The sequence below is a fragment of the Eptesicus fuscus genome, chromosome 5, assembly GCF_027574615.1.
Source record: "Eptesicus fuscus isolate TK198812 chromosome 5, DD_ASM_mEF_20220401, whole genome shotgun sequence".
Lineage (NCBI taxonomy): Eukaryota > Metazoa > Chordata > Mammalia > Chiroptera > Vespertilionidae > Eptesicus > Eptesicus fuscus.
This window is the reverse complement of record NC_072477.1, coordinates 84,308,152-84,331,800: the sequence shown is the minus strand read 5'-3', so window position 1 is coordinate 84,331,800 and position 23,649 is coordinate 84,308,152. Positions and strand designations below refer to the sequence as shown.

The following is a 23,649-nucleotide window of genomic DNA, read 5'->3' as shown; positions in this document are numbered from 1 at the left end:
TAAAGACATTTTCAAAGCTCTTGTGAATCAGATGTATATTTGTTTTGAGTGCTAAAATAGGCTGCACAAAGACAACTCAGTTTTTCCTCAGAAGCAATTTTTGAAAATCCCAACCAAGAGAGGAGAGCTATTGTAACTTCCCTTAGTTATTCAGAGGCTGATTTCACAGTCCTATCATCTTGTCATTTCTATGGTCTATTGGAATATTCCACAGAGACCAGAGCACACCTGATTGAAACACCTCCTCAGTATTGAACTTCCTTCTAGAGTGCTTTAATTTCAAGCGGTTGCCAAGCTTTCGGACCTCACGGACCACCAGTGTCCCGCGGACCACCAGTTGGTGACCACTGATCCAAAGGTTTCCTTAAATCAGTGGTCACCAACCTTTCGGACCTCACGGAGCACCAGTGGTCCAAGGACCACCGGTGGGCAACCACGGCTTTAGTTGCTCTAAGAGTAGAAGTGGAATGAGGAGAGGTAAGACTTAAGTAGCACAGCATTACTAGTTACTAATCACCCAGATCCAGTTGTAGGAGATAGCTCAGAGAAGGAAAGCCTGAGCTCCTGTCTTATCAATGCCAGTATTCCTCCTCATTATCATACTTAACATACAGTCAGATGAAAAGGGTTCCTCAGTAAGTTTCTAAGAAGAAAAATGTTATTTACTTGTTAGCATATGCAAATGCAAGGAAAAAAAATGTAGCCTGGAGAATACCGAGATAGGAAAAGAATTGTAAAATCCACCGTTTTAAAGTGTGCACTCAGTGGTTTTCAGTGTATTTACAGAGTTGTAAAACCATTAACAGTGTCTACTTCAGAGCTTTTTTTGTCATCCCCAAAAGAAGCCCCAATACCCATTAGTTGTCACTCTTCATCTCTCTCTTCTATAACTTATCCTTTGTCAATTCCTTCTTGCCAGCTGTAGCTGCTATCAGCAGCTTCTTTTGCAACTTTGTATTTCTGATAAGTTCAAAAATGAGAATAACCTTTTAAGTTACCAAAACTACCAATCATCAGCTATCTAGTGATTAGATTATCTATCCTGATTACCTACAAAGATGTGAAAGCTTGGGGTAAAGCAAAGACAAAGTTCTAAAGATCCCAAACATAAGGGACAAGCAAGAAAGCAGCTTCACTCAAGTTCTGGTGCTAAAGACAATGATTCCAAGGTTTTCCTCCCTCCTAAATATGCCTATTCTTTTTCTGCATCTTGTAGGCTATTTTTCATACCACCATGAATTAAATCTTAAAAAATAATATTCATAATAAAATAAATACCACACCATTTTTGTCATGAAATATAGAAATTATCGGTAGAACATTTCATTGTCAAAAAGAAGTACCATATTTTCCGGTGTATAAGACGACTTTTTAACCCAGGAAAATCTTCTATATGCCCAGTCATCTTATGTGCCGGAAAATACGGTATTTACAGCAATCCATAGTGACTTAGATTACATGGACCAGATAAGTAAAAAATAAAAACAACAAAACAACTGGTATCTGCCCTGGCCAGTGTTACTCAGTCGTTAGAGCATCAGCCCGAGCACTAAAGAGTCTTGGATTTGATTCCTGGTCAAGGCATGTACTTGGGTTGCAGGTTCGATCCCTGGCCCTGGTCGGGGCATATACAGGGGGCAACCAATCGATATGTCTCTCTCACATTGATGGATGTCTCTCTTTCTCTCCCCCTCCCCTTCCACTCTAGAAATCAATGGAAAAAATATCGAGGATTAACAACAACAAAACACCCCTTCCCCCTTACCCTCCCTAAAAAGAACTCAACTGGTATCTAACATAAAGACACATTTTTTCATTTGGTCCAATAAAGAGTATTTATTTAAAAACATATTATCCAAGATCCTCCTTCCCCCCACAGCTTGTTATACCACCATCACTTCACTAAAAACAAAACAAAAAACATCTAAAGGTACTTTTGTGTGTATCCTGGAAGGAAAAGCACCAAAACATTTTAAGTATAATTACCAGTGATTATCTCTGGGTTTACTTACCAGTTTTCTATGCAGTTAAAATTTTTAATATTAAGCAGTTACTAATTTATAACAAAAATAATTACGTTACTCCCATTCTTGGCAGGAGTGGGGAAACCTACAACAAACACACAAGAGCTGCTTACCTGTCATTGCCCCGTAGCATTTTGGGATCAAAATATCTGAAGTCATCAGTTTCCTATTAAAAAAATAGAATTTTACCATGACTATGGAATTTCTCTTCAGAAAGGTATAGTTTGGCTTAATTTATTTTAATGAATCTATTAATCTGGTAGAACGTGTAACCACTACCACCACCGTTTACCAAGCACTTACTATGTGTTAAGCATTATTCTACTGCTTTCAATAAAATAACTTAATCCTGATAATATCAATGAGGGAGTTATTATTATCTTTATTTTTCAGGTGAGCAAGCTGGAATACATAGAGTATATAACTTTGCTAAGGTCACATGATTAGCATTTATGTTAACTCCAGGATCTGAGCCCAGGTAATCTAGTTTTAATGCCCACACTCTTAACCATTATGCATACTGCTTCTTGAAAATGTATCAGGTTTACAAGTGATGTATTTTTTTTTTTTTAGAATTTTATTATCTTTGTCCATGATTTTTTTAAAAAAATATTTTTATTGATTTCAGAGAGGAAGGGAGAGGGAGAGAGAGAAACATCAATGATGAGAGAGAACCATTGACTGGTTGCCTCCTGCATGCCCCATACTGGGGATTGAGCTCACAACCCGGACATGTGCCCTGAACAGGAATCGAACCTGGGACCCTTCAGTCCTCAGGCCCATGCTCCATCCACTGAACCAAACTGGCTAGGGCTATATGTCCATGATTTTATTGAATGTACAGAATACCTAATACAGGTTCACAATTTCTTATTTGAAACATTTGGAGTTATATGTATATTGGAATTTTGAAATAAAAAATTTTTTGATAGATAACATCATACATAAACTGTACATGGCTACACTCCCAGTGGGCAGTACCCCATCATCTGCCACATTAACATTTCAGCAGTTAAATATTTAAATATCAATATAAAGGAGGATAACTAAAAACTATAGAGCCTCAACTTGAATTAAGGTTAGGTTTGCCACCAAATGAGTTCTATAAAATCATTTAGTTTTCAGAACATTTTGGATCAGAAGTGTTGGATAAGGGGTTGTGGACCTCCTCTATATTGAAAACTAGTGTCTTGATATTAAAGGAGTTGGAAAGTACTGCTTTACTGCTTATGGTGTAATCAATTACTAATCTCTGCCTCCCTCTGTCCTTCCATGGCCCAATCAGCCAAAGGAACTCATTCTTTCCTACAGTATGGATGGCGCTATCCAAACCTGATTGATGACAAACTACTAATGTGTTGCCACTATCAGGTCTTGTACTCAGTGCTAATCAATCATAGAACTCTCAGTGAAACAAATACAGCGTCAGATCCATTAATACTCTGATCCAGGAAACCATTACAGGCTAGATTTACAAGGCAAGATAAAACCTATCTGATACAGCCTTAATCCTTTTTTTTCAGTTTATTCAATTAAGACAATTAAAAAGAGAACACTCAATTAACAAATGTAAGTGATAAGAATGCACCTAGAATTAGCTTATAGCATTTTAAAGCCTTTAAGATACACTCAAGATTACTAGCTAGGTCTAACTTAGTGCACTTTGCTAATCTTTTCAATGCCTCTAAATCAACTAATCTGCAAACAGAAGAACCATTCAAAACATTTTTTACATATTATCTCATTTAATTCTTATTAGGCACTTAAGTGTGTAATAAATATTAGCTATTACTATTATCACGGTCATTATTCATCATCTCAGCTTCAAGATAGGGATAGTAATAAAATACACTAAACTTCCTCGACCCCTTATAGATTAGGTATCAGTCTAAAATTTCACATTTATTTATACTTTTATTCTTTACTAGAGGCCCGGTGCATGAAATTCATGCACGGGGGGGAGGGTGTGTCCCTCAGCCCAGCCTGCACCCTCTCCAATCTCAGACATCCCTCTCACAATCCAGGACTGCTGGCTCCCAACTGCTTGCTTGCCTGCCTTCCTGATTAGCCCTAACCGCTTCTGCCTGCCAGCCTGATCACCCCTAACCACTTCCCTGCCAGCCTGATTGATGCCTAACTGCTCCCCTGCCAGCCTGTTTGCCCCCAACTTCCCTCCTCTGCCAGCCTGATTGCCCCTAAATGCCCTCCCTGGCAGGCCTGGGTCCCCCCCAACTGCCCTTCCCTGCAGGCCCAGTTGCCTCCAACTTCCCTCCTCTGCCGGCCTGGTCACCCCTAACTGCCCTCCCCTGCAGGCTTGATTGTCCCCAACTGCCCTCCCTTGCAGGCCTGGTCCCTCCCAACTGTCCTCCCCTGCTGGCCTGATCGCCCAACAACTGCCCTCCCTTGCAGACCTGGTCCCTCCCCTGCTGACCATCTTGTGGTGGCCATCTTATGTCCACATGGGGGCAGGATCTTTGACCACATAGGAGCAGCCATCTTGTGTGTTGGAGTGATGGTCAATCTGCATAGTACTCTTTTATTAGATAGGATAGAGGCCTGGTGCACAGGTGGGGGCCAGCTGGTTTGCCCTGAAGGGTGTCCCCGATTAGGGTGGGGGTTCCTCTGGGGTGTGGGGTGGCCCGGGTGAGGGGTCTGTGGTGGTTTGCAGGCCAGCCACGCCCCCTCCCCCCCCCACCCGGCGACCCAAGCAGAGGTCCTGGTATCTGGGATTTATTTATCTTCTATAATTGAAACTTTGTAGCCTTGAGTGGAGGCTAGGGCAGGCCAGGGCGGGCAGAAAGCTAGGCTGCCTCCATCCCCGGGGAAACCCAAGCCTCCTGCTTGCTCCGTGGGCACAACCATTTTTGTTGGGATTTATTTATCTTCTATAATTGAAACTTTGTAGCCTTGAGCAGAGGCGAGGCATGCCAGGAAGTTTGGCTTCCTCCATCATCAGGGAAACCCAAGCCTCCTGCTCACTCTGTGGCTGCTGCCATTTTTGTTGTGATTTATTTATCTTCTACTAGAGGCCCGGTGCACGAATTTCGTGCATGGGGGGTGGGTGTCCATCAGCCCAACCTGCACCCTCTCCAATCTGGGATCCCTCTCACAATCCAGGACTGCTGGCTCCCAACTGCTTACCTGCCTGCCTTCCTGATTGCCCTAATTGCTTCTGCCTGCCAGCCTGATCACCCCCTAACCACTCCCCTGCCAGCCTGATTGATGTCTAACTGCTCCCCTGCCAGCCTGTTTGCCCCCAACTTCCCCCCTCTGCCAGACTGGTCACCCCTAACTGCCCTCCCCTGCAGGCTTGATCACCCCCAACTGCCCTCCCTTGCAGGCCTGGTCCCCCCTAACTGCTCTCCCTTGCAGGCCTGGTCCCTCCCAACTGCCCTCCCCTGCTGGCCATCTTGTGTCCACATGGGGGCAGGATCTTTGACCACATGGAGGCAGCCATCTTGTGTGCTGGAGTGATGGTCAATCTGCATATTACTCTTTTATTAGATGGGATAGAGGCCTGGTGCATGGGTGAGGGTCAGCTGGTTTGCAGGCCGGCCATGCCCCCCGGCGACCCAAGCAGTGGCCCTGGTATATGGGATTTTTTTATCTTCTACAATTGAAACTTTGTAGTCTTGAGTGGAGCTAAGCCTTCTGCTCACTCCGAGGTGGCAGCCATTTGTTGGTATTTATTTATCTTCTATAATTGAAACTTTGTAGTCTTAAGCGGAGGCCAAAGCAGGCCAGGGTGTGAGGAAAGCCTGGCTTCTTCCATCGCCGGGGCAACCCTAGCCTCCTGCTCTCTCCAGCTCCGTGGCTGCCGCCATTTTTGTTGGGATTTATTTATCTTCTATAATTGAAACTTTGTAGCCTTAAGCAGAGGCCTGGGCCAGCCAGGGTGTGCGGAAAGCTTGGCTTCCTCCATCACCCGGGAAACCCAAGCCTCCCTCCTGCTCTCTCTGTGGCCGCAGCCATCCTGGTTGGGTTAATTTGCATACTGCCTCCTGATTGGCTGGTGGGCGTGGCTTGTGGGTGTAGCAGGGTGTTGGTTCATTTGCATATTACTCTTTTATTAGATAGGGTAATTGAAATTTTGTAGCCTTGAGTGGAGTCCACGGCTGGCCAGGGTGTGTGGGAAGCTTGGCTTCCTCCATTGCTGGGGAAACCCAAGCCTCCTGCTCGCTCCGTGGCTGTAGCCATCTTGGTTGGGTTAATTTGCATACTCGCTCCTGAATGGCTGGTGGGCGTGGCTTGTTGGTGTAGCGGAGGTATGATCAATTTGCATATGATTCTTTTATTAGGTAGGATTACTGTTTGGAATATCTTTCAGACATCTACTGCCTATAATGAAGTCATATTCGCTAAGAATATGTATGTAAGAAATAAGTATGTATTTCTTGCAGGCTTTTCAAGAGAGCTCCTTCCTCATATATTCTAGAACAGTGGTTGGCAAATTCATTAGTCAACAGAGCCAAATATCAACAGTACAACAATTGAAATTTCTTTTAAACTTAAACTTTTTTTTTAAACTTAAACTTCTTCTAACACCACTTCTTCAAAATAGACTCGCCCAGGCCGTGGTATTTTGTGGAAGAGCCACACTCAAGGGTCCAAAGAGCCACATGTGGCTCGCGAGCCACAGTTTGCCGACCACGGTTCTAGGATGTAGTAATAAAGTCCATTATTACTAGAGGCCCGGTAGACGAATTCATGCACAGGTGGGGTCCCTCGGCCTAGCCAGCAATTGGGGCCGATTGGGGCTGGCTGGCTGGGGGGAGGGACCACAGGAAGTTGGCTGGCCATGGGAGGTTGGCTGTGGGAACCCACTGACCACCAGGGGGCAGCTCCTGTGTTGAGCATCTGCCTCCTGGTGGTCAGTGCGTCATCATAGCGACCAGTCGACCGGTTGTTCGGTTGACTGGTCACTTAGGCTTTTATGTATATAGATGGTATGCCACTTTCTCTATATCGATTCCCAGATGGAAAAACCCAATTCTTTTATTATTATTATAGACAACACCCTTACTCCTTTCATAATTGTAATTGCTCCTATGGGGAATGTTTTATTACACTGTATCTTTGTTTTCATATGGGCAGATTTAAAATTATTTTTGTTAATTTCCTTTAACAGTATAATTATGTTTTAATAATTATAAAAAACTTACACATTAATGTGAAGATTCTGTTCTCATTCTCTTTCTAGGCTGGGATCTTAAACCTTGCTACCAAGTCTAAAATAATCCAGATCAACCCAAACTATTGCTGGGAATAGGATTATGCTGCCTTTCTTAATTCCAGACTCTTATGATGACAACCACTCTCTAGTTGCCACACTAACAAGCTGGGCTGTTTTAAGAAACAGATTGTAGCAATTTTTACATTTCTTTCTCGAATTCTAAACAGACTAGAGGTCCAGTGCATGAAATTCGTGCACTGGGGTGGGGGGAAGGCACCCCTCAGCCCAGCCTGGCCACGGCAGCTCGGAGCAGGCGCCCCAGTGTGTTGTGTCTTCGCTCCGGCCAGCCCCCAGCCCCAGCCTCCCTGCGGTTGCTGGGGCTGGGGGCAGCATGCAGCCCCCTCCCACCCATCTGCATGCGCAGCTCCTCCTGAGCTGGTTGTGATGCAGCCTCCTCCTGAGCCAGTTGTGACGCCCTAAGGCAGTGGTTGGCAAACTCATTAGTCAACAAAGCCAAATATCAACAGTACAATGATTGAAATTTCTTTTGAGAGTCAAATTTTTTAAACTTAAACTTCTTCTAACGCCACTTCTTCAAAAGAGACTCACCCAGGCCGTGGTATTTTGTGGAAGAGCCACACTCAAGTGGCCAAAGAGCTGCATGTGGCTCACAAGCCGCAGTTTGCCGACCACGGCCCTAAGGCATTCCAGCTAATTTGCATATTAACCCTTTATATATAGAGATAGCTTGGAAACTGATTCTTTAAGTAAATGGTAACAATATTTACTCATTTGTCTATTCACTCAACATTTTATCTCTCAATTTACTTTTCAGCCCCAAAGAGTTTAGTACCACCTGAACACATACACTTAAAAATTTCACTATGCATTCCTCTAATTTTTAGAAAATTAAATTTGTTTGGTTTTCTTTCTGTTATACCAGCTGATACTTACTTACTATTCTTTTTCATTTACAGAAATGTGCTCCTTAGGTTATATTTTATATTAAATTATACATGTAGAATATACATTTAATTTGGATGAGGACTGCCAGAATGGTTGTTAGTAGCTGAGAAACCAATTCCCATTATCTGTGATATCGGCTAAAAAAGAACATGGACTCTTTTCTTCCCCTCATGTAGTCTGTTGTAATTAAGGTCACAACAAATTCATCTTTTATCACCTTCATATAGTCAGTTTGATATGTTTAAGAATTTTACAAGTATAATGTTACATGCTACTCACAGGGTTTGACTTCATCTCCATGAGATTGTCTAAAATACGAGTAACAGGTAGATTCTGTGGAAGAGATTAGTATTTTCATGAGAAAAGTTGTTCTCTATTATCAAACAATGTAATCATTCTACAGTTAAGTATGCTTACCTTCCAACTGAACACATTCTAAGATTAAGTATTCTGTGAATGGTTTCATAGATGTAAATAGCTTGGCACTACTCAAGTTTCCATAGAAAAACATAATTCTAAATCAAAAGGTCCTTTTAATGTGTATCTAGATTTTACATGTTTGGGCTTCTTTACTTTGCTAGATGTTTGCTTTTTAAATACTAGCAATGGAAAGCTTTTGTTTTGATCACATAAGATTCCTATTGTTATTTTTTTTTTCATTTCCTCTTTGCAAATTGTAAGTTTCTTTAAAAACAGAGTAACTTAAACTTTGTGAAGATGTATGAGATTAAATGACCTACTAGAGTTCTTTCATTTCTACTGTATATTCTTCTAAGCCAAAAGATACTTGTGCTCTTTTAAAAATGGGGAAATGAATATATACAAACTTTACTGACCATTTTTATTTTTCCCAGGATAAATTCCAAATTTTCAATGACATTCTGCAATGTCTTCTTATGGAACAAATTGCACCTTGAATATGAAATGTATAATACTGTTGTTGGCACAAGATTGCCTTTTGACATGCCTACATGCCTTTGGGATAAGTAATACTATTGTTACATTTCAGTTTGATGATTTTTATCATTATTTTGAAAATAACAACACATGGAGTATAGAAAATTTACTATGTGACTACTATGCCTATTCAAAGTGCATTCCTACTGGGATGGTATTCTGCCTACTTTGAACTGATATTTCCTTTGTGAGCTGTACAGGAAGTTCTGGAAAAAAGTTTTGAATCTTAGAGACTTCACACAACAAAGGCAACATTAAGTCAGATAATTTAAATATCTGTATATAGCACATTACTATTTTGCAAGGAGTTTTACTTTCCTTAGGCAATACAACATTTTAGTGTTACTAAAATGGACTATCACTAGGAAAATACTGCCTTGAGCAAACAGAAAAATATGCATTTTTTTTTTTTTACTTTCTCTGGATGGCAAGTAAAAGCCTTTTAAAATTAAAAGCTATTTCATTATCTGATATTTGTGTTGGCCAGGAACTTTTTAATATAAACACAGCACCAAATGCTCAAGCTGACTAAATGTGCTTCCTGAATTCTATTATTTAGAATTAAAGAGAAAAAAAAAGTAGCACAAAAATGTTCTTTTAAGTTTGTTTCAAGTAAAATTGAGTTTGTTCATGAAAGAAAAAGTCTAAACCATTACTTTCTCTAAGCAATAATGGTGCAAATTTAAATCTATAAAAATGCTTTATCCGAAAGAAAAAACTATAGTTGCAAGTTTTTTCTAAGCAATACTAACAGAAAATGATGGAGTACTTTGCAACATATAAGATTTTACTAAAATTAACTTTATATACATTTCTTTATTTACATATAACTCTTCAGTTCCCTGAATTGTACTATTTGATTTGTGCAATGAAGAAAAATTCTGACGAGATTTTGTAATAATAAAGCCATAAGTCATATTACTTTTATTATGTTAGTGAAAATAATTGAAAATTTTAATATTTACACCAATGTCTCATAATAAATATTTATTTAGTATAAAAGATTTTTCCATGGAACAGACAGTCGAATCTCAGAGGGAAGGCAGGGATGGATGGGTGGGAAGAAAGAGATCAACCATAGAACTTGTATGCACATATACATAACCCATGGACACAGACAACAGGGGACAGGGGCTGAGGGTGGGCTAGAAGGGGTCATTGGGGGGAAAAAGGGGACATAAGTAAAACTTTCAACAATATTTAAAAAGTAAGATTTTTTAAAAAGATACAAATTTTGCTTTTTATTTTATAGCTCAGTAGATAACAAAGACAAGCCTACCAGTGAAAAGGCCATTAAATAACCTAAGAAAAATTTCTTTCTAGCAGAATAGTTCAAATGTTCATAAGCCCATAGACAATTCTTTGTATTTTTGTCTGGTCTTTACAACCAGATAACGCCAAAAGAATCATTTACCACTTCTGCCCCATACAATATTCACACACTGTCACAGATAAAGGGAAACTTCATGTGTAGAGGATGATAAAGGAAATATATGATGTCTTCAAAGGTATAAGAAAGAGTATTTTAGAAAACAATTTATGAGACCTCTCTTTCACCAACTTTTTACTCTTTGCCTAAATCAAGGCTTGGATTGAGTTAATCATTTTAAAATCAGCTTTATATTAATAATTTACATATAAGATTAATCAACTTTTATTGATTGAAAAACTGAACTGAGGCAACAGCGAGAAAACAGAACAAACCATATAATTCTTTTCATAAAACAAATAGGACTGTTACCTTACTTATCTCTAGAAACAAAAAAATTTGTGTGCCTCAATATAAGAAGTATGAATGAAATTTAATCTAATAAAAACCCATTGTTTTAAAAATTGCCAAGCATATATATATATATATATATACACACATATGTATCATATATGTATGTGTGTGTGTGTGTATACATACATATATATATATATTTAGTTTTATGTATGTATACATAAACTGCAGTTTTAGAAATAAAGTAAAATATATTATTGTATACATTAATTGAAAGCCTCTGTAAATATAGATTTGAGAGACAAAGTCCCATATACAATGAATATCCTAAATTAAGGACCACTATTTCTAAAATGTTCAAATTTCAAATACATAAACTGGAAATTTTACCTGGAGAGAAAAAAAATAGTGAGAAATCTATTTCTAAGAACCCTTCCTAGTTTATGACCATAGTCATGTTTTGTGATTTTAATCACTGTAAACGTTTAAATAAAAACAATGTTAATTTTACTTCTGATGTTGTGATTGTTTAAAAACAAATCTGAAATAAAATATACACATTAATTAAAAAACAGACATTTAAAAAAGACAATACAGCCCTATATCCAAAACAGTTAAAAATGATTGCCCCTCTAGCTCTCCTAGAATTAGCCACTTGTTGCTCCATACTGCCACCTGGTCTATGGTGGCTTTTTCTAACTCCCCTTGCAGCCCTGGGCTTGAATGACACGGTGATGCTGAAGTCAGCAGTAATGTTGGGACAAGAGTTGCTGTTTCCTGATTATCAAAGCCCTGCAGAATGAAAAGTAGTATGTGGACCTCCTTGAAGAGAATGCCTATCTTGAAGATTATCAGCCAGTAAAGAATAAGATGAGGTATCGACACTGGAAATATACTGGCAATGAGGGATGTATCAACGATAGAAGGGGTGGAATGTTGCCAGTGAAGTATAGATAGGAGCAATTATAAACCAGAAAGGAATCTATAGGTGAATCCGATATCCACATCAACATCCACAGATGAGGAAATAGAAAAATACATCAAGTCTGTTTCCCCCCAAATCATAGCATATTAAAGGCAATAAACTCAAGAAAACAGGATTACGTCAACTCAATAAAATAAGTCCAATCCTCCATCACCCAGCTTCAATAATTATCAACTCATGCCAAATCTTATTTCATTTATATTCACCTACTATTCACTTTCTTAGGCTGTTTCAAAACAAGCTCCCAATATCAAACAATTTTAGCTATCAATATTTTAGTACGTATCTCCAAGATATGCCTTAAAAAAAATCTAACACTATTACCACATCTAAAATAATTAACAATTTCTTAATACAGCTCAATATCCAGTTAGTGTTAAAATTTTCCTGTTGCATCAATTTATTTTTCAGTTTTCTTGTTCAAATCTTAATAAGGGTCATACATTGCAATTGGATGATAGATCTTTTAAAGTTTTTTCTTTAAAAAGAAAGGTACTCCTATCTTCATTTCACTGCTTACAATTTATATGTTATTAATTCATTTTTAAGAGGGATTACTTTAGTAAACAAACAAAAGAAAGTGACATATAAACTTTTTAAAATTATGCAACTTTATGCAAAATTATTCATCAGTCTTGTACAATTATCCTCACAAATATATTCCAAATCTGTGAATATCATTCAAATGGTTTTATATGATAGCTGATGCTACGATGCATAATACTTAGGCTGCCCAAGAAACAAAGCATAAAAAGCTCTTATAAGTGACCTAAAAACTAGACAAGGCATCCTATTTTTTCTATTTTATTTATAGCTTCCAACATTCAATCAGAGAAAATCCAAACCAATATTTAGAGATATGAGGAATAAATTACTCAGAATTTTTAAAGTGTGAAACAGAACATATCTCTAGCAGTCTCTTCTCTGACATCTCTCTCCTTTTAGTTCCCCAAATGCCCCAGATCTCCCACCGCAGTACCTCTATTTTAGAACATTAGGATAATATAGCTTTAAAAGTGGATTTGGATTAGCTTAAGTAGTTCTAGAACAAGAGACTCATTATTAAGTACTGACTGACAAAGATTATATACACACGTCGAGGTTTGAAAAGAAGATAGAGAAACAGGCACTGTAATTCATGGCAAATTGCTATAATTTTTCTGGAGGGCAATTTGGCAATATTTATTAAGAACAATTTATTAAAGAGAAATGTTCACTCCTTTGATTCTGTAACTGAATTTTAGGAATCTCTCTATATAAAAGCCTAAGCAACCAGACAACCAGACAACCAGCCGGTAGCCATGACACGCACTGACCACCAGGGGGCAGACACTCAATGCAAGAGCAGAAACCACAGGCATGGAAACATAAAACAGACTATGAATCTCAGAGGGAAGGGGGGAGAGAGGTGGGTGGGAAAAGATTAACCAAATATCTTATATGCATACTAGAGGCCCAGTGCATGGATTCGTGCACTGCTGGGGTCCCTCAGCCTGGCCTGCACCCTCTTGCAATCCGGGACCCCTCGGGACATGTTGGAGAACCTGTTTTGGCCGAATCCCTGCAGGCAAGGCCAAGGGACCCATGCTTAGGCTTTTATATATATAGATTAGCCTGTGCCTTTTTGTAATCCGGGACCCCTCAGGAGATGGTGGAGAGCTGGTTTCAGCCCAATCCCTGCAGGCCAGGCTGAGGGACCTGAGCTTAGGCTTTTATATATATAGAGTAGAGGCCCAGTGCATGAAATTTGTGCACGGGGGGGAGAGGGGTGGGGGGTGTCCCTCAGCCCAGCCTGCACCCTCTCCAATCTGGGACCCCTCGAGGGATGTCCGACTGCCCGTTTAGGTATCTAAATGGGCAGTCGGACATCCCTCTCACAATCCAGGACTGCTGGCTCCCAACTGCTCGCCTGCCTGCCTTCCTGATTGCTCCTAACCACTTCTGCCTGCCAGCCAGATCACCCCCTAATCACTCCCCTGCCAGCCTGATTGATGTCTAACCGCTCCCCTGACAGCCTGTTTGCCCCCAACTGCCCTCCCCTGCAGGCCTGGTCCCCCCTAACTGCCCTCCCCTGCTGGCCTGATTGCCCACAACTGCCCTCCCTTGCAGGCCTGGTCCCTCCCAACTGCCCGCCCCTGCTGGCCATCTTGTGGTGGCCATCTTGTGTCCACATGGAGGCAGGATCTTTGACCACATGGGGGCAGCCATCTTGTGTGTTGGAGTGATGGTCAATCTGCATATTACTCTTTTATTAGATAGGATAGAGGCCTGGTGCATGGATGAGGGCCAGCTGCTTTGCCCTGAAGGATGTCCAGGATCAGGGTGAGGGTTCCCTTGGGGCGTGGGGTGGCCTGGGCTAGGGGCCTGTGGTGGTTTGCAGGCCGGCCACGCCCCCTGGCGACCCAAGCGGAGGCCCTGGTATCTGGGTTTATTTATCTTCTACAATTGAAACTTTGTAGCCTGGAGCGAAGCCAAGCCTCCTGCTTGCTCTGTGGCGGCAGCCATTTCTGTTGGGATTTATTTATCTTCTATAATTGAAACTTTGTAGCCTTAAGCGGAGGCCTGGGCTGGCCAGGGCGTGTGGAAAGCTTGGGTTCCTCCATCACCGGGGGCAACCCTAGCCTCCTGCTCTCTCTAGTTCCGTGGCTGCCGCCATTTCTGTTGGGATTTATCTTCTATAATTGAAACTTTGTAGCCTTGAGTGGAGGCCTCGGCCGGCCAGGGTGTGCGGAAAGCTTGGCTTCCTCCATTGCCGGAGAAACCCAAGCTTCCCTCTTGTTCTCTCCGTGGCCGAAGCCATCTTGGTTGGGGTTAATTTGCATACTTGTTCTTGATTGGCTGGTGGGCGTGGTGGAGTGATGGCTAATTTGCATATTACTCTTTTATTAGATAGGACTAGAGGCCTGATGCATGAAATTCATCCAAGAGTAGGCCCTCACAGCCCCGGCTGCCTCAGCCGGCCCTTCCACTGTTCGGCAGTCCAGTTGATTTGCATATTATGCTCTAATTATTATAAACTAGAGGCCCAGTGCTCAGACTCATGCACAGGTGGGGTCCCTCAGCCTGGCCTGCACCCTCCTTCAATCTGGGACCCCTTGGGGGGATGTTGGAGAGCAGGTTTAGGCCCGATCCCCGCAGGCCAGGCTGAGGGATCCCACTGGTGCACGAATCCTTGCACTGGGCCTCTAATTTGTCATAAAGATACTCAGAGATGAATAATCACCCAGAAAAAACTAACATTTAAAACTTAGGTGCACCCTTCAGTATCCTCTATTTTTTCTTTCTTTTTTTTTTTTAAACAACAAAAGATCATCTTGGACTGTTTTGTAATATGACTTTTAGTTTTATTTCACAACATACTCTCCCCCTACCAAATTCAAAACTATTCCCTCTAATTTGAACCTAAAAAGTTTTATTAACATCCACTTGAAAAAAGGTGGCATGGCTCATCTTGTCATTATGGCAATAATGTTGTACACAGATAACCAAGAGTCATTTCAAATTTTATTTTTGTAAGTTAGAAACTTCTTATATCAAAGTTGTTGGTGATTTGCAATCTTAAGAAAACAAAAGGGCCTTGAAGTCAAAGAGAATAATTAATTTTTATATTTTAAGTACTCTAAGTAAAAACAAATTTTGTGTTAACACAATAAAATACTTAGGTTGATTAGTTTAGATGCATATTTACTGGCATCATTAGAGGACATATATCATGTGACTATCTATACTAATAATAGCCTAGGGCCGTCACAACCTAAACGACCAGACGGACAACCCGTCACCAGGAAGTGCATGGAGCACCTCTTGGCCCCTCCCCTGTGGCCGACAGGCTCCTATCACAGCAAGGCTGTTGGCAGGCAGGTGGGAGGGGTGGGCAGGGCAAGGTTGTCAGCCTCTGGCCCAGGGCTGGCCAGAGGCCTGACAACCTCGCCACTGCCACAGCGGCTGCAGATCAGGCCCAAAGAGAGGCCCGGAAAGAGAGGCAGGGCCTGATCAGCAGCCACCATGGCTGCTGGTGAGGCCAAGAGAGAGAGAGAGAGAGAGAGAGAGAGAGAGAGAGAGAGAGAGGGAGAGGGAGGTGGGGCTTGATCAATAGCTGCTGTGGCTCCTGGCGAGGCCTGGAGACAGAGAGAGGCAAGGCCTGATTAGCAGCTGCCACAGTGGCTATGGATCAGGCCTGGAGATAGGCCCAGAGAGAGAGGCAGATCCTGATAAGCAGCTGCCGCGGCTGCTGGCAAGACCCAGAGAGAGAGAGAGGCAGGGCCTGATCAGCAGCTGCTGTGGAGACTGCGGATCAGGTCCGGAGAGAGAGACAGCTGTCAGTGGGGCTGTTCTGGATTTCCCAGAAGAGCCAATGGCTGCATAGGAGGCAGAGCTTTTGACATTGACTGGCATTGACACCGACCAATCAGAACCTAATCTGGGTGAACTGTGAAGGCAGAACTTAAGGTGGGGGCTGAGGAGGGGTTTTAAGGGCAACAGCTGTTTGGTGTAAGGTGTAAGAAAGCAGTTCAATTTTTTAATGTTTGGCAGTATAGTGCATATGGTTGGCTATCAGTCCAAATATAGGGATTACGTATTTTTGCCAAGAGCATCTCCTCCTGCTGAAAAAACACCCAAGCAAAGCAGAAACTGGTAAAAAACAAAACAACAAAAAACACATAAAAAGCAGTAGGAGAGTCTAAGGGAGCTTTGGGACAACACAAATGAAACAACATCTGCATAATAGGGGTGCCAGAAGGAGAGGAAGCTGAGCAAGGAATAGAAAATTTGTTTGGAGAAATAATGACAGAAAACTTCCCTGATTATGGGAAGAAAAAACTCACACAAGTACAACAAGCACACGAAGTCTGAAACAATCCCAAAAAGAACGACACCAAGACACATCGTACTTAAACGTCAACTACAAAGTAAGAACCTTAAAGGCTGCCAGAGAGAGACAGAAAGTTACCTACAAGGGATCTCCCATTAGATTATCAACTGATTTCTCAACAGAAACACACCAGGCCAGAAGGGAAAGGAATGACGTATACAAAGTGATGCAAAGCAAGGGACTGAATCCAGGAATACTTTATCAAGCACGGCTATCATTCAAAATTGAAGGTGAAATCAGGAGCTTTGCAGACAAAAAAAGGCTAAGGGAGTTTATTACCACCAAGCCAGCAATGCAAGAATGCAAAAGTGACTGCTGTAAAAAGAAGAAATAGAAAGGGAAGAAAGAATAGAGGCATAAAAAATAAAAATGGCAATAAACAAGTATCTATCAATAATAACCTTAAACATAAATGGACTAAAAGCTCCAATCAAAAGACAAGGGTAGCTGAATGGATAGGAAAACATGACCCATATATATGCTGTTAAAAAGAGACCCACCACAGAACAAAGGACTCACACACATTGAAAGTGAATGGATGGAAATTCTTTTTTTTTCAGGCAAATGGAAATGAAGAAAAAAAAAACAAAAAAAACTAGGGTAGCAATACTTATATCTGACAAAATTGACCTCAAAGTGAAAACCATAACAAGAGGTAAGGAAGGCCACTTCATAATACTAAAGGGATTGATTCAACAAGAGGATATAACTCTGGTAACCATATATGCACCAAATATAGGAGCACCTAAATATATAAAAAAACTTCTGGAAGATATCAAGGGAGAGATCGACAGCAATACAATCATAGTAGGGGACTTTATTTTTTTTATTTTTATTTTTTAATATATTTTATTGACTTTTTACAGAGAGGAAGAGAGAGGGATAGAGAGTTAGAAACACCGATGATAGAGAAACATCGATCAGCTGCCTCCCACACAACCCCTACTGGGGATGTGCCCCCAACCAAGGTACATGCCCTTGACCGGAATCGAACCCGGAACCTCTCAGTCCGCAGGCCGACGCTCTATCCACTGAGCCAAACCGGTTTCGGCCATAGTAGGGGACTTTAATACCCCATTGACACCAATGGATAAATGATCTAAACAAAAAATCAGTAAAGAAACAGCAATCCTAAAAGACTCACTAGATCAGATGGAATTAATTGACATCTTCTGAACATTTCACCCCAAAGCTATGGAATATACATTCATCTCAAGTTCACATGAGATATTTTCAAAGATAGACCATGTATTAGGACACAGGCTAAGTCTCTATAAATTCAGGAAGATTGAAATCATATCAAGCATTTTCTCAGATCACAATGGCATAAAATTAGAAATCTACTACAATAAAAACAATAAAAAATCAAACACCTGGAGGCTAAATAGCATGTTACAATATCTACAAACCTATAAACGTGATACATCACATACAAAAACTGAGAGACAATGATTGGGTTAGCAAAGAGGTCAAAGAAGAAATAAAAAACATCATGGCAACAAATGACAATGAAAACACAACAATCCAAAATCTATGGGATATAATGAAAGAGGTCCTGAGAGGGAAGTTCATAGCACTACAGGCCTACCTCAAAACAAAACAAAACAAACAAACAAACAAACAAAAACAACAAGAAAAACTGGTAATAAGTTATCTAGCTCTACAACTTAGAACTCGAAAGAGAGCAACAAGAAAAGCCCAGAGTAAGTAGAAAGAAGGAAATAATAAAGACAGGAGAGGAAATAAATGACATAGTGACCAAAATAACAATAGAAAAGATCAATAGAGCCAAGAACTGGTTCTTTGAAAGGATAAACAAGATTGATGAACCTCTAGCCAGGCTCACCAAGAAACAAAGAGAGAGGACCCAAATAAACAAAATCAGAAATGAAAGAGGTAAAGTAACAATCGACCCACAAAAAATACAAAGGACTGTAAAAAAAATACTATGAATAACTCTACCCCAACAAACTGGACGATCTAGATGAAATGGACATATTCCTAGAAAAATACATTCTTCCAAAACTCAATCAGGAAGAATCAGAAAATCTGAATAGGCCGATAACTACCAATGAAATTGAAGCAGCAATCAAAAAATCTTTCAGCAAACAAAAACCCTGGTCTGGACAGCTTCACAGGGGAGTTTTACCAAACATTCAACAAAGAACTAACACCGATCCTCCTCAGACTATTCCAAAAAATTCAAGAGGAAAGAATACTTCCAAGCTCTTTCTATGAAGCCAGCATTATACTAATCCCAAAACCGGATAAAGACACTACAAAGAAAGGGAATTACAGGCCAATAACCCTGATGAACATAGATGCTAACATCCTCAACAAAATAACAGCAAATCACATCCAGCGATACATTAAAAAGATCATATAGCATGATCAAGTGGGATTTGTTCCAGGGATGAAAGGCTGGTACAATATCTACAAACCAATAAACGTGATGCATCACATACAAAAACTGAGAGACAAAAACCACATGATCATATCAATTGATGCAGAAAAGCATTTTATAAAATCCAACACAAGTTTTTAATAAAAACTCTCAGCAAGCCCTAGCTGGTTTGGCTCAGTGGATTGAGTGTCAGCCTGCGAACTGAAGGGTCCCAGGTTCGATTCTGGTCAAGGGCACATGCCTGGGTTGCGGGCTTGATCCCCCAGTGGGGGATGTGCAGGAGGCAGCCAATCAATGATTTTCTCTCATCATTGATGTTTCTATCTCTCTCTCCCTCTCCCTTCCTCTCTGAAATCAATAAAGATATATATATATTTTTAAAAAAGTAAGTGAATTCTGTTTAAAAAACAAAACAAAAAACTCTCAGCAAAGTGGTAATAGAGGAATCATTCCTCAACATAATAAAAGCCTTACATGACAAACCTACAACCAACATCATATTCAATGGACAAATACTAAGAAAACCATTTCCCCTAAGAACAGGAACAAGACAGGGATGCCCACTCTCACCACTCCTGTTCAACATAGAATTGGAAGTGCTAGCCATAGCAATCAGACAAGAAGAAATAAAAGGCATCCAAATTGGAAAAGAAGAAGTAGAACTGTCATTATTCGCAAATGACATGATATTGTATATTGAAAACCCTAAAGACTCCATCAAAAAACTACTATACTTAATAAATGAATTCGGCAATGTAGCAGGATACAAAATTAACACCCAGAAATCTGACATTTTTATACACCAATAATGAACTCACAGGAAGAGAAACTAAAAAAACAATCCCATTTACCATTGCAAAAAAAAATTAAGATACCTAGGAATAAAGTAAGGAGGTAGAGGATCTGTACTCAGAAAACTACATGATGTAGAAGACGACATAAACAAGTGGGAAAATATACCATGTTCATGGACTGGTAATCAACATCACTAGAATGTCCTTACTACCTAAAGCAATCTATAGATTAAATTACCAATGGCATATTTCACAGACCTAGAACAAACTCTCCAAAAATTCATCTGGAATAAAAAAAGACCCTGAAGAGCCACAGCAATCCTGAGAAAGAAGAACAAAGTTGGAGGGATCACAATACCAGATATCAAGCTATATTACACAGCCACTGTTCTCAAAACTGTCTGGTACTGGCACAAGAACAGACACACAGACCAATGGAACAGAGCAGAGAACCCAGAAATTGACCCAAGTCATTATGCTCAATTATTATTTGACAAAGGAGGCAAGAGCATAAAATGGAGTCAAGACAGTCTCTTCAATAAATGGTGTTAGGAAAATTGGACAGATACATGCAAAAATATGAAACTAGACTACTAACTTACACCATACACAAAAATAAACTCAAAATGGATAAAAGACTTAAATGTAAGACGGGAAACCATAAAAATCTTAGAAGAATCCAAAAGCAGCAAAATATCAGACATATCTCATAGCAATATCTTTACCAATACACTTACTAGGACAATGGAAACCAAGGAGGAAATATACAAATGGGACTACATGAAAATAAAAATCTTCTGCACAGCAAAAGAAACCATCAACAAAACAACAAGGGAGTCCACTGCATGGGAGAACATATTTGCCAATGTGACATCCAATAAGGGTTTAATCTCCAAAGGACCTAAGTAGACACTTTTCAAAGTGGATATAAAAAAGGCCACGAGACATATGAATAAAGGCTCAAAGTCACTCATCATCCAAGAGATGCAAATCAAAATGACAATGAGGTACCATCTCACACCCGTCAGAATGGCTATCATCAACAAATCAACAAGCTGGCGTGGATGTGGAGAAAAAGGAGCCTTCGTACACTGCTGGTAATGCAGACTGGTGCAGCCACTATGGAAAACAGTATGGAGTTTCCTCAAAAAACTAAAAATGGAACTCCCATTTGACCCAGTAATCCCATTTCTAGGAATATATCCTAAGAAATCAGAAACACCAATCAGAAAGGATATATGCATCCCTATGTTCATAGCAGCACAATTTACAATAGCTAAGATTTGGAAACAGCCTAGGTGCCCATCAGCAGATGAGAGGATTAAAAAACTGTGGTACATCTACACAATGGAATACTACGCTGCTATAAAAAAGAAGGAACTCTTAGCATTTGCAACAGCATGGATGGACCTAGAGAGCATTATACTAAGCAAAATAAGCCAGTCGGAGAGAGATAAATATCACATGATCTCACTCATTTGTGGAATGTAATGAACAACATAAAGTGACGAACAAAAACAGATCCAGAGACATAGAAGCATCAAACAGACTGTCAAACCTCAGAGGGAAGGCAGGGGAGGGTGGGAGGAGGGCGGATAAAAGAGCAACCAAAAGACTTGTATGCATGCATAAGAGCATAACCAATGGACTCAGACTGTAGAGTGATGAGGGCCTGTGCTGGGGGGAGGGAGCAGGTGGGAGAGGTCAATGGGGGAAAAAGGAGACATATGTAACACTTTCAACAATAAAGAATTAAAAAATATATATATGATGATTCCAAAGATTTAAATCTGTAATGCCATGAGTTACTTGTGATACTTTGTTTAGAGAGTCTTACTATTGTGTTTTCCTTCTAAAAGTGACTGTTAAGAAAAATATGTAATTCTCCTTAAAAATAAATTTAACTACATGTGGTTATACAAGTCTATCTAGCAAAAGGCACCCATTACCTTAGGAATTGGTGCTTCCCTTTTGTCTCACCTAAGAAAATCACTGTCTATAGCTGATGATAAATAGCGTGGTGTGACAAAAATTTTCTCCCTGAGAAACTCTACTCAAGCTCTTCTGAGCTTGGTTTCCACTGAGCCTCGACCTTTGAACTTCTGTGCTTGTTTGCATTTTCCAAATTTAGAAAGAATCCTGCTACATCAGTTTGGCCAGAATCCCCCATCCTCAATATCTGATCACCCTTGATATCCAATCAGGTTAGTCATCCTCTCCCATCTCCCAGAAGATATCCTATCACACTGGTCTGTCTTCAGCAAGAATCCTGTTAGGTTGGTTTAGCCAGAATCCCCCTCTATCTCTGATATTTACTTTAGTAGTTTTCCATCTACTGACCCTACCTTGCTCCTTGACTATAAATTCTCAAGTTAACTTGATGTATTTGGAGCTGAGCCCAATCTCTCCCTCTAACTGCAATCCCCTACTGCGGTGGTATCAATAACTTTTGTGATGGGCCCCTAAATAAAGTCTGCCTTACTGTTCTTTAATAAGTGTCATGAGTAATTTTTTCTTTAAGAGCTATTAGGTTAAATTGTAAAGTACAGTACAGTGGTCTCTAATGTGCCTGACTTCCTATCTTTTGTATCTTCCTTTGTATCTTTTCACTTTTCATATCCAAAAGAGTGAAGATAAATTGACACAGACTCAGGGGAGTACTGTGAACTAGTAAAAAAAGGTACAGTAAGTATTTACTAGTAGCTCCTTACCAGGCGAGAGATAGAATGAGAGATATTGAAAATAATTTCTAAGAGGGAGGAAGCTAAATATATTCCCAAGTATTTAAGAAATGTATCTGAAGGAAAGTTTGAAAAATAATCAGCCATCTAATTAAACACAGCAAATATGGATTTTTCACTCTTCTCTAGTAATACTAGACTTTTTTTTTGTTTTTGTTAAATATATTTTTATTGATTTCAGAGTTCGGAAGGGAGAGAGAGAGAGAGAGAGAGAGAGAGAACATCAATGATGAGAGAATATCATTGATCGGCTGCTTCCTGCATACCCCACACTGGGGATGGAGCCCAAAACCCAGCATGTGCCCTGACTGTGAATCCAACCATGATCTCCAGTTCATAGGTCGGTGCTCAACCACTGAGCTACACCAGCGGAGATGGTTTTTTTTTAAAAATATGCTTTTTTTATTATTAGTTTTTTTTGAGAGGAAGAGAGAGGGATAGAGAGATAGAAACATCAATGAGAGAGAAATATCAATCAGCTGCCTTCTGCATGCCTCCTTTTGGGGATGGAGCTGGCAACCTACACATGTGTCCTGACTGGGAATTGAACCGTGACCTCTTAGTTCATGGGTGGATGCTCAACCACTGAGCCACACCGGCTGGGCACCTACATGATTTTTATAATAAAATGTTTTTATTTATTCAAATAACAATTAAATACCTATTTTTGCAAAGGATCATGTAAAAATTCAAAGATGGGGATGAAATTATTGGCTCTCAAGGAACTCATCAAGAAGTAAAATATTATATGTCAATTATGTCTCAATAAAACTGGTTAAAAAAGCAAAACAAAAATAAAATATCAATATAAAATACTAATGTAAACATTTTAAGAAGTATGAAGAAATTCAGAGAAAGAAAATATCTATTTTCTTCTGAAAACAAGTAAGCAAACAATATTCACATATGATTAACTGAAAATTAACTCCAGCTCTTTTCTTAATTTAGCCTTAAAAACCTTCTCATTATAAATTGAAATATTTATGTGTGAATATTATGTCTCAGATTT

The 23,649-nt window shown here is 40.0% G+C and overlaps 1 protein-coding gene across 5 annotated transcripts in view; it reads right to left on the bottom strand.

Annotated features, from left to right (window-relative positions):
* SCFD1 (sec1 family domain containing 1) overlaps positions 1 to 23,649 on the bottom strand; it is a 121,357-nt gene that overhangs the window by 13,133 nt on the left and 84,575 nt on the right. For 4 of the 5 annotated variants that reach the window (XM_054716504.1, XM_054716502.1, XM_054716505.1 and 1 more), the window contains 2 exons: positions 8,443 to 8,496; positions 2,138 to 2,190 (listed from right to left, as the gene is read on the bottom strand). In XM_054716504.1, coding sequence (XP_054572479.1) covers positions 2,138 to 2,190; positions 8,443 to 8,496 — 107 coding nt within the window. The remainder of the gene's footprint in view (positions 1 to 2,137; positions 2,191 to 8,442; positions 8,497 to 23,649) is intronic. The other variant, XM_054716503.1, reaches the window with a different exon arrangement.